This window comes from Sceloporus occidentalis, unplaced genomic scaffold, assembly GCF_023333645.1.
Source record: "Sceloporus occidentalis isolate IW3139 unplaced genomic scaffold, rSceOcc1.0.p SCAF_3, whole genome shotgun sequence".
In the NCBI taxonomy this organism is placed as follows: domain Eukaryota; kingdom Metazoa; phylum Chordata; class Lepidosauria; order Squamata; family Phrynosomatidae; genus Sceloporus; species Sceloporus occidentalis.
In genome coordinates, this window is record NW_028316983.1 from 115467355 (window position 1) to 115479586 (window position 12232).

The following is a 12232-nucleotide window of genomic DNA, read 5'->3' on the forward strand; positions in this document are numbered from 1 at the left end:
TTGCATCTATGGTCTATGTGCAAGGTGGAACAAATCCACTGTAAATCAAAATTTGAGGTTCAAGAGCATTTTCTATAGTATCTGATTAGAACACAGAGAAACAACTTTGTGCTGTGGAAAAAGAATGGGTTTTGCATAAAAGTGGTATGGTTCAGTGCCATGAATATAAAAGTATACTGCAATGAATTAACCTTCTGTTTCTGAAGAATATTAATTGCAGAGCTTAATTCTCACAAGCAAACATCTGGCCTTTTACTCTGTATCTCATGAATACGCTGCAGAGATTCTTATGCCTTACAGAATGATTCTTACCCATCGTCTTTCCCTGACTCATCTGGATGAATGGCACCCAGGCCCTTGTGAAGGAAAAGTTCTGGAAGTCCTTACTTCTTCTTACAAGATGGGAAAGAAAATAGAACACGGCCTCCCCCAAGTACAATGACCACAGTTGTGTATGCACTACAATTTCATGAAAGCATATCAAACCTGCATAAAGTTGCATTTGATGCAGAAATCAGTTCATCCATTTACCCGTCTGGGGACACAGATTAAAAGGAGATAAAAATCCAGAGAAGTAAATCTTCCAAAGGCACAGCAGGCAGCTTCCTCTGCTGGTGGATATTTGGCCCACATAGAACCCTTGATTGATTTAATTAATAGAAAAATAGAGTCCAGCACACATTTTGGACTTGAATATGCCCAGGAAATGTGTAACTAGACCCAATGCTTGGGTGCATCAGAAAGAATGGGAGTGGTGATCCTAATCCATGGCATGGGTTGACCATAGCAGGCCTTTGGTAGTTTGAAGAGATAGTAGACCTTAGACAACCATACAGAAACAGCACAGCAGCTACTTGCATGTATGCATTTCTATGATGGCAAACAGCACTTGCACCCCTAGAGCTCAAGTCCTTTTCAGTTTGAAAACAATTTCAAAGGTGTTAGTAGCCAAAGTTAACAAGAAAACATGCTTAGCAAAATTCCAAAGGTTTTATGAGATCCCAGTTTCCTCTGCGTCCTAGCCCAATCTGTTTGGTACTGCAAGTATATAGTATGCCACCATCTTGGACTATGTCCAAATGAACAAGAGATCATCGCTGACTCACTGGAATCATGACCTCTGCCCAATGCAAAACAGGTTACCAAGCTCATTACTAGTTACTCTGAAGTGCTGACACCACAAATTAGAAACCAGCAAATCCAAATTACAAGTCAGTCACCCACTGGCCTTCATCCAACATCCCCTTCCAAAGGCCAGTTGCCGTGATCTCCAGAAGCTGATTAGAATCAGATTGCTGAAAAACCACCCATACATTATTTTTCCATGCACCACCCCCACTCCACATGCAAGACTAGCAAACAGAAAGCCTGGATTTGGGAACATCCACTCACTCAACAAACTCAACCCAAACTAGCTTCCAAACTATTTGACCAAAGCCTTATTAGAAGAGGGTCCTGGCAAGACCTCTTCTAGCACAGGGTCACTATGACTGACAGGAGATAATCATAGAGGACAGTGGGCTGGCTGTAGAAGACCCGTATCACTAGGGCAGAGGTTCTTAAACATTTCTGGGTTACAAGCTCCTCTGAGAATCTGATGAAAGCTACCATTGAAAATACAAACAGACATATACTCACAAAATATAAATAATAAAATAAAATAAAACTTTAATTTATAGCCCGCTTTTTGCTACCACAATCAAAGCGGCGTACATCCTTTAAAAATACAATATATACAATGTGGCCTACAACATATTTTATTGCATTGATTTATTTCACACAGACTGGTCTGAAATGGGGAAAAAATACTATGAACACTTGGAAAAGCCCCTGAAGTTTTACCTTAAAATGCACTGTGACAGAAAAAATTAAAAGTAACAGAAAAGAAACTAAAGGGGAAAAAAATAAGAATTTTTACCCGTAGTTCATAGAGCAGCTGAAGCTGACACATGGGATCATAATTCTTAATCTCAGGTTTTTCATATGGCCAGTAAGTCTGTGTATTTACTTCCAGGATTTTAAAGAGTGGTCCATCCTTCTACACAGGTAGCATGTTTTATTGGTCTGCTGTTTCTTGTGGGACAGATTAACATAGCCCCTAGAATCCTAAATCTGGATCCTGAGGGAGAAGCTTGTCACATTGAATTGGCTGGATGGAGGTGTTCACCAGCCATGGGTGAAACAAAAATCTCACATCAGAAGATAAGAGCTGAACATTTGGACACAATATTTGCATGGAAAATTTAAACCCAACTCATCCCATCTGTTTGCCAGCTGTAGCATTCTAGCAAAGCACAGACGTACCTTATCCAAAGGAGTTTCTTTTCTTATTCTATTAGCTGGGCAAGCAACATAGCCTGGTAAACAGAAAATAATGGAACCATTCAATAAACTGTAGGAGGAACAGAGGCCAGAGTACAAATCTGGCCCTGTCTCCATCAGATTAAAAGAATGGGTACAGAAAGCCGTCATACTCTGATCGTTTAGGCAGCCATTTTCCAAAGTCAGATTGTCACATAGCTGCATTTAAAGTTGTCACCACTCCCACTGATCAACCTGGTCATCCATCCATCCATCCATCCATCCATCCATCCATCCATCCATCCAAATAGAAGCCACATGAACTCCCAAGGCAGGAAAATTCCTGCAGATCACTAATTCAAAGGAGTATCACTTCAATGGCACATGCTTTGGCAGAAGCTCTCTGTGGACCAAAGATGCTGCATCAAGCCGACAGAGCATAAAACTCCATACACACAGTTCCATGTCTTCCCCTTGCTCCAGCAGCTGTCTAAGTCCAGGAAGCCTCCTGTCCTGCTGCTGCTGCTGCTGCTACAAATGATGAAGCAGCAGCTGATTGAGGAGGAAACAAGCCTGTGCTCAGAGATGGACTGTATTTTTCTCTTCCTTCTCCCTGGAGACCTCTGTATCCACAGATCCTTTATCCATGGATTCAACCATTCATGGCTTGAAAATATTAAAAAGAGATTAAAATTGATTTTGCTCTTTTATATAGGAGACACCATTTTACTGCACCATTTTACTTGAGCATCCATGGATTTTGGTATCCACAGAGGTTCCTGGAACCAATCCCCAGAAGATATCAAGGACCCACTGTATTCATTTCTGAACTGCTGCTTCCCCTCCCCACCAGCAGCCTGGCCTCGTAGCTACCAAGAAGGCTGGATAGTTTACAAGGGATTAAGAGCAGGGGTCCCCAACCTTTTTAACTCGCGGAGCCCTTTTTAGAATCAATTTCTATGGTGGAGCCCCTGAGAGGCCTACCCTATGTCTTACAAATTAATCGTGTTTAGGAGTAGTATTACTTTTTGTTTCTTATTCTTGAATACCATTCAATCTTTATTTCTTACATTTTCCTGGAGTGGCCGTGGAACACCTGGGAAGTGTATGTGGAGCTCTAAGTGCTCCTCTGAATACAGGTTGGTAACCGCTAGGCTAGAGAATAGCTTCCTGCACCCCAACCAAAAAAAGACTTGTATGTGTGTGTAAGCTACACATATGCATGTGTATGTCACCAAACAGGTTGCCACCTAGTAGTATCTGATATGTACTACTTACTCAGATCATGAATGTAGAGTGACCAGATGTCCTAACTCCAGAGGAGGACAAGGCACCATGAAATGTAAGGCATTCAAGAAAAATGTAGGGCATTACAAAAGAGAAGCTAATAACACTAATAGAAATATAAATTCATGGTTTTTAGGTATGGTCAAAATGGAGGACCTTATGGAATTCTTCCTGGACAGATGGCTGAAATGTAGGACATTTTCTGGAAAAGGCAGATGTCTGGTCACCTTGTCAATGTAGCTATCGATGCAGCCTAGCTTTCTAGATGAGTGCCTACCTGTTTGGTTTTTTAAAATATATTTGCTGCAGGTAAACATTTGACTGGAACTGGGAGTTCCAAACATATAACTCCAACTAAGGCCCACTTCAACAGGTTGTCAATTTGTTTCTGAGTTCAATTCAAAGGTCCAATTTTGACCTACAAAGCTTTGCACAGCCCAAGACTCCAGTACCTCAAGGAGTGTCCTTCTCATATGAAATCTGTAAGAAAAACCTGAGACACATTTCAGAGTGCTCAATAGATGGCTGCTTTATTACAGAGAAAGCCCAATGTGTTTCAGTCTACCCATATATAGGTATTCTTCAGGGGCAATTTGAAATGTAACTGCAGAAATTTCTGAAGCAGAGCTGTCCAGCAAATGGAATGAGATTCCCTGCTTCAGTAATTTGCAGATAGATTTCAAATCACCCCTGAAGTAGGCTGTAAGTATATATACCTAGGATTTTACATGGAGGGCTTTATAATAAAGCAGGCATCTATTGAGCACTTTGAGACATGTCACCTGTTTTTCCTATGGATTTCATTGGGTGATCTCTGGTCTGTTTCTTTTCTTTCCATTTATGAACCAGCACAATCTTTGGGACTCTCCCAGCAAGGGACCAGGCCCTTTGTGGACTAGCCCCCTATGAATGTTGTGTGCCTTCAAGTAGTTTTTGACTTATGGTGACCCTATCGTGCAGTTTTCCTGGCAAGATTTGTTCTGAGGTTTGCCATTGCTTTCCCCTGAGGCTGAGAGAGTGTGACTTGCCCAAGATCACCCAATAGGTTTCATGGCTGAGCTGGGAATCGAATGAGTGTGCTATTATTATTGCATTATCTATCACAGTTTTGATGTATTTGTAAATTACTACAGGACCCCTTTTGTACGTGAGAAATGTTTAAATGAAAAGGTAAAGGAAGTCTGGAAAGGAAGGAGCAACCGGTAAACTGGGCATACCTTGGGTGCACTGCTTTAGATGGAATCAGTTGCACTGTACAGGCCAGAGAAGGGAGATACCAGTTTATAGTGGGACAGAAAAGTAAAGCAGGAACTGTGAATATGTAAAGTAGAAATGCAGTCCCCTTAAAAACCAGCACCTCCACCCTCTGGTTTGAACACAGCTGTTTTCAAAACGCCAGAAGACAGGCTCATATTGTTACACTATTTGTGCGCCTGTGCATACCCTCATCTGACATGGATTCTTTTTGCTTTCCAGTTAGTATTTTGTGTCACTGGAGTAACAGCATTGCCATCTACTGTCTGGTTCTGAAACTGAAAGAAGTTGGAGAGCTGCTATTATCATCATCATTTTGGAGTTTTATTTTATGTTATTACTTAAAAACCTGTTGGTTATATCTAAAATGTGAATCTTTTTCATGAGGGATTAGGAAGAAAAAAAAGAAACCTAGGATAAATCAGGGGTCAAGTCTGGCTGACCAATTTTTAATGTTGTGCTTTTCTTCGAAAACCAGTGAAAACTTTAATTTCTATAGTGCAATTCAGGACTTATTCTGTGCAAAATTCCATGTAGCTTTTTGGTGTAGAAAACAACATTTTCTGCACAGATATGTGTACCTATATCTAGTATGGCCAACCTGGAAGGATATCAATTTTAGGTGTTTAGCAGTGCTTAAATGTTGCTTTGCTTTGCCTGTGATACCACCTATGAAATGCTCTGCCTAATAAAAAGGTCCTGTGAGCTTTGGGGTGGATTGAGAGGTAGGTTTGTTTGTTTTTTAAGGTGGAGGCGTTTAGTAATTTCCAAAGGGGGTTCAAACTGTTTTGTATTGCTTTCCCTGTTTACAGCAGGGTGAAATCTAACACATAATAAGGCCCCCACAATTTAAACTGATTTTGCATGCAACAGAGAAATTGATTAACTTTCCCAGCCCACCTCCATCTCCCAAATATTGCCCTTCCCCACTGATCCTACATATAGAAGCTCTGTAATATATACAATTTATTCTCAGCTGTCTAAACAGGTACACATATCCAAACTAGACAACCGCAGTGTGTTTGTATGCTTGTGTATTGTGAAGTTTTTTTTCCTTCCCTAAGACAATAAAGACTACAGTACAGTACTCCAAACACTTCCAAGCATCTTTTTTATTTGAAAGAAAAAAGGAGCCACATTTTTGTCATATTAAGTACAGTTGGCCCTCCATATCCACAATTTTTTTATCCATGGAGTCAAGCATCCACAGTTTGAAAATATGAAAAAATATATATACATTCCAAAAAGCAAACCTTGATTTTGCCATTTTATATATTCTGCTATCCATTGTATGTAATGTGACTTGAGCATCCACAAATTTTGGTATCCACAAAGGGGTTCTGGAACCAAACCCCAGCAGATACCAAGGGCCCACTGTAGGTATGTACAGGGAAAAGATGAGATGGTTGTTCTGTGTCGTTTCCACCCTAAGGGAGACCTATCATGGGGTTTTATTGGCAAGACTTGTTCAGAGGAGGCTTGCCATTGCCTTCCTCTGAAGGTGAAACCATTTGACTTGCCCAAAGTCACCTGGCATGTGCACATACAGATACATGAAGAGGGGACATGGTTGGACATCTGGAAGAAGGTAATACAATGAGGAAGCACCCCTGGGGAGTAGCCCCTGCAACTCCATTAATATCAATTAGAACAATGAGAAAGAATGTGGACAGTCACACTCAGCCTTGGAGGATGCCAATGGCAAGCCCCCCTCTGATGAAACTTGCCAAGAATACCCTATGATGGGGTCACCTTAGGGTTGCCGTAGGCCCGAAATGACTTGAAGGCACACAACATGCACAATATACAATATCATAGAAGATATGTCGTTTTCTTCAAAGCAGTAAAAACAATTTTACAGTCTGACTCCTAGTATCAAAAACATTATTTGCTACTCCCATTCCAAATGTCTGCCTTATTTGACCTTGTGTGAATGCTGTATCCCTAGTTTGCTGAATGATGTGGAAACGAGCAACCATCTCATATTCCTCTCACTGCTTTCTCTCCTCCTTGATGCCTAAAAAAACAGGTAACAATGGCTTATTATCATTTTACTAGCCAAGATATAGAATCATAGTTCAAAGAGACTACAAGGGCCATCTAGTCTAACCTCCTGCCATGCAGGAATTCACAAATCAAAGCACTCTCAATAGGTGGCCATCCAGCCTGTTTGAAAATCTCCAAAGAAGACTCCATCATCATCTGAAGGAAGTGCATTCGACTGTTATACAGCTCTTACTGTCAGGAAGTTCTTACTAATGTTTAGGGGGCATCTCTTTTTCTGTAGTTTGAGTCCTATTCTCTGGAGCAGCAGAAAACAAGCTTGCTCCATCCTCAATATGACATCCAAATATTGTATGTCTACCACGTCACCCCTTAACTTTCCCTTGTCCAAGCTAAACATATCCATCTCTCTAAGCCACACTTCAGAGGACATGGTTTCCAGACCTTTCACCATTTTGGTCACCCTCCTCTGGACATGCTCCAGTTTGTCCACTTTTAAAACTGTGGTACCCAGCAAAGCAGAATAACAAAGCATAATAGAGTGCCACTACTATTTCCCTCTATCTAGACACTATACTCCTACTGATGCACCCTAGAATTGCATTGGTTTTACTAGCTGCCATTGCTGACTTATGTTCAACTTGTGGTCCACTAAAACTCCTAAATCCCTTTCACATGCAGTGCTGTCAAGCCAAGTGTCACCCATACTACATCTGTGCATGACCCAAATTAAAGATGGTTTATGAAATCAATTAGCAATCTGGCCTTAAAAACCACAGAATTCAGACATAACTACTGCAGTCTGGTTACACCAGGATATGAGGCCAGAGGATGAGAAAGCCTAGAATGTGCCTTGTTATTTGTTCCCCATTGCTAAATGGTCACTTAGCGGCCAGGAACTGAGTACTGAAACTGAGACAATGTTTACCTGCACATGAAATCAGCATGGCCTTGCCATGTCTCTACCTCCCCACCATTACTGCTGTAGGTCTGAGCCACAACAAATCCTACAAATAGATATACTGTAGTGAAGCCTGACCCAAATATTATCTCCTGTACTCAGGAAAGACAAAGCAATAGTGTTGTGGAGGCAAGGGTCTTTGCATTTAAACACCAGGATTTTTAGACAAATGCACTTTCAAGTAATAATAACAACACTGTTCTGGGCTATTGCTATTATTATGCAAACCTTGTTAATAGTGGTTTGGTTGAGAAGGAACAATTAAGACCCATTAGTTTTGCAAAAGGCCAGTGCCAGGTAGGACTGGTATATTTACATGGAACAGTGCATCTGCCTACATGTTTGGACTTTTTCTTGGGTTGCCTGATGAGGACTGTCATTATGGGTGCCTATGTTTCAAAATTTACCCCTGGAACAAATGCATCTTTATTGTCCTATTTCCCATGGTACTAAGATAGTGCAGGAACTGCTGAAGCAAGTCTCATTTTCAAGCAATTAGGATAATCCGAGAAAGACTTATTGCAAGTTCCTTTGCACATCAGTATCATCCCTCACCAACCTGAACAAATGGCTATGTGGAAGGAGAGTTGCAGGACAGGCTTCTCCCATTACACCCGAGGCCCACATGCAAAATAATAAACTCAACAGGCCAACCGAACAGTTGCCGGTTTAAAATGAAAACAAGAACAGGACATATTGTTTGAAGGTAGATTCTGTCCTGTTCTGACAGCACAGCTATTTGTTCTTGTTAGGCTTTCCTCAAAAGAAGCAGAAGAACAAGAAGAACAAGACTATACAAGTTCAATTGGATGGTAACACATTTTTATTCTTGTACTATTGTCTCCACTCCGCCAGATCAACTCCTCAGATGAAAAAAAAATGGTGTATCCATGATCCTGGTTAACTTAAAAGTAGAGAGTAAGACAAAGATGAGATTTAGCATCACAGACTTTTTCAAATACCTAAAAGGTTCGCATATTGAAAGGCAAGGCCATTCAAGGAAGAACAAAAACCCTAAAAGCTCCATAAAAGAAAAAGAAGTTGGTATAGGTAATGAAAAACAGGCCCTGGCTACAAAAACCATAGGCAATTAGACAAGCTTAATTAGACAATTAAATGAACAAAAAATAATAGCAGCTTCTGAGAGTTCAAATCTAAAACATAAAGAGCCTCTGATACCAGTTTAGAACCACTGGTCTCCAGAATGCTGCTGTTGTAAGGGAATGGTATGGCCCCATAAACACTCATTTACCACCCTCAACCCTCTGAAGCCCCCTAAATAGGTCAGTGTGCTCACTCACATTGACTGTGCCATCAAGACATGGCTTGATTGTGTAAATGTACTATCGTGAGTAACAACAGATGATCTTGCCCATTGTAAGGTTGAACACAATTCTTTCCCTTAGGGATGGACAACTGTTGCTCCCAACAGTTGGGGCTGCAACGGCTCCCAGACATCCTTGGAGGGCAACATATCACTGCTGTACCACCACTGCTACATTTTTTAGGCCCAAGACAACCCTTTTTACCCCAACATGAAGTGACCCAGAAAAGCGTAACAGGTAACTTTCTCTTGAAAAATGTCATAGAGGGCCAAAACCATGGTGAAATTCTCCTTGCCCCCATTGGGCACTTCGGAACAAAATAAAAAATTTAAAAGGGTGGGTGAAAAACAATCCTGGTCTTTACATCAGTGTAGAACAGGCCACAATCTGTGTATCTGGAATGTTAAAAGGAGAGTTTTCTTGATATTTGGGAGCAGGCAAAAACAAACAAACAAACAAACAAACTATGCTTGGATGACTACATGAGTCTGCTCATGCCTCCTTAGAATTCCCAAGTCTGTGAAGGAGAGGCCACAGTAGGAACAGGAATAGGGCTTCTCTCCAGTATGGATCCGTTGATGGCGTTTTAATGAACCTAGACGTGTAAAGGTGTTGCCACAATCTTTGCAGGAGAAAGGACGCTCTCCTGTATGTGTCTGGTGATGCCTTTTCAACCTGACCAGTTGGACAAATGCCATGCCACATTCTTTGCACTTGTATGGCTTTTCCTCCCGATGGATTACTTTATGTTTGGAAAGCAAGCTAGATTTACTAAAACCTTTATTGCATATTGGGCAGAAGTAGAACTTTGAACCATCTTTTCCACGTTTTCTGACAACAGAACCTAGCTGTCCAGACTTCCTGCTATCATCTTGATTCTGCTGTGTTCCAGACCAGTGGTTCCCTATAATGGCATTTCTCAAAACACTGGAGCGCTCAACCTTGTGGAAGCTGCGGAGGTGCCTCCAGACATCAGCGGGGCGAATGAAACCCTTGTTACATATTGGGCACTTGTGTGATCTCTCTGCAGAATGGGAAAGCTTATGAATCCGCAGGTTAGCTGCACGTAAAAACTCTTTGCCACAAAGGGAGCACTGGTATGAATTTCTAACCACGTGGAGCTGCTTGTGTTCCTCAAGGCTACTGAGATCTTGGAAAGACTTCTCACACTTCTTACAGTGATGGAGCAAAGGTTTGCCTATCTGGGGTGGCAGATTCTCATCATCAAAAGTGTCAACAAGGATGATGAAATTCTCTTCTTCCTCTTTCTCTCCCCTTGGAGAATGCTTACAATGCTCAAATGTCTGGAATTCCAGGCTTTTACCTTCATAATGGAAGTTATATCTGGAGCCAGAAGGGACATATACACCAGGGGTGGTTGCATCCCACCGTTGGCAGTAGGCTGATATTTTCAAAGATGCTCTTGAAGAGATTTCCTCTCTTGTGGAATATGATTCTGGAGAGAGAACCACCTTATCTGAAAATGCATTAGGGTTGCTTGCAGGACAGAAAACTGGCACGTCGTCTTCCTCTACCTTCAGCAGTTGGCTGGCTTTCTCACCTATCCAATCAGAAATACAACTGGATTCACCAGAATAATCTCCTCTGGAGTTGCATGCATCACCTGCAGATTCCAAATCCACTTGCATCTCCATTGTGACACCTTGACAAGTTTTGCTTGCCAGTCTTTAGCACCAATTTACCCTTCTCCCTAGGAAGAGATCCAAAATATTTTCATTAGTGTAAATTCCTACAGTTGTAATAGGTCAAGTGAAGTCATCAGAGTGAAGGCCTCATGGAGGAAAAGAACAAAATATTTATAAAATACTTTTTAATTTTTTTAATTTTGATGTTTTCCCCTATTAAGTATTATGTTATGTTTATATTTAATTTGTTTAATATTGTTTTGATGTGGACCTATGCTGAGGGGTTGGGGAAAGGATTTTCTATGAACCATATGTTTTCCTATTGATTGCCACTGTACTGATATTGCTTATTGTTATTGTCTGCTTTATATGGCTGGGGGGCTGGGAAGGAATTAGTTTGTTTTTTATTGTATTTTTATTATACTTCCACTGTTGTTAGCCACCTGAATTCCTCGTTGATTGGGCGGGATACAAATAAATTATTATTATTATTATTGCACTGAGAATTTTAAGCTATTTCAAATTATTTAAACTGAATTGAACAGATCGACTGCTGTACACTGAAACACTGAGTAACTAGGCAAACCGTAACTTGTTTAGTGAAGATAGAAGGAAGAAATATCAACAATTTAAGATATGTGGATGTCACCATATTACTTGTGGAAAACAATTAGGAAGAAAGGTTAAAGAAAGTGCAAGTACAGGCTTACTACTGAACATAAAGAAAACAAGAATAATGGCCAGAAATCAAAATAGTTAAAGATTTCCCATACCTTGGATCAAACATTAATCAGAAAAGAGATTGCAGTCAAGAAATAAGAAAACTAGGGATGGGAAGGGCAGCCATGGAAGAACTAGACAAAATCCTAAAGAATAAAGATATACTACTGAGCACTAGAATTATAATTGCCTAACCATTGTATTCCCCATCATCATGTATGGATGTAAAAGCTAGACAGTGAAGAAAGTGGATAAGAAAATCAACTCATCTGAGATGTGTCGCCGAAGAATGCTGAGGCCAAAAAACACACAATCAAGTTGGTCCTTGATCAGACCTGAACCCTTCGCTGAAGCCAAGATGATCAAGCTGAGGCTGTCATACTTGGACACATGATGAGAAGGCATGACTCACTAGAAAAGACAATAATGCTAGCAAAGGTAGAAAGTAGTAGAAAGAGAGGTAGGCTGCAGGCCAGATAAGATAGACTCAATCACATCCCTGATTGAGTCTATCTTATCTGCAGCCTACCTGCAGAGGCCACATGAGTTGGGGTCGACTCAAGGGCAGTTAACAACAACACATTTTTTTAGTTAACACATATTGGTCATGATCTGAACAAAGGCACAATTAATTCAGTGAAAGAGTTAAACATGTGCTTCATTTGTTCCCACTTAATCAAACATCATGGAGATAGCATTTGGTCTTCATGATCTTCTCCCACCCCTTGCAGACT

General features: G+C 40.8%; 1 protein-coding gene across 1 annotated transcript; it reads right to left on the reverse strand.

The window, feature by feature from the left end:
- Window positions 1-9596: 9596 nt before the first annotated feature.
- Window positions 9597-10787, reverse strand: LOC149316600 (uncharacterized). The gene has a single exon (XM_089518319.1). It carries the CDS (start codon window positions 10785-10787, stop codon window positions 9597-9599), a length of 1191 nt encoding a protein of 396 aa, XP_089374445.1.
- Window positions 10788-12232: the final 1445 nt, after the last annotated feature.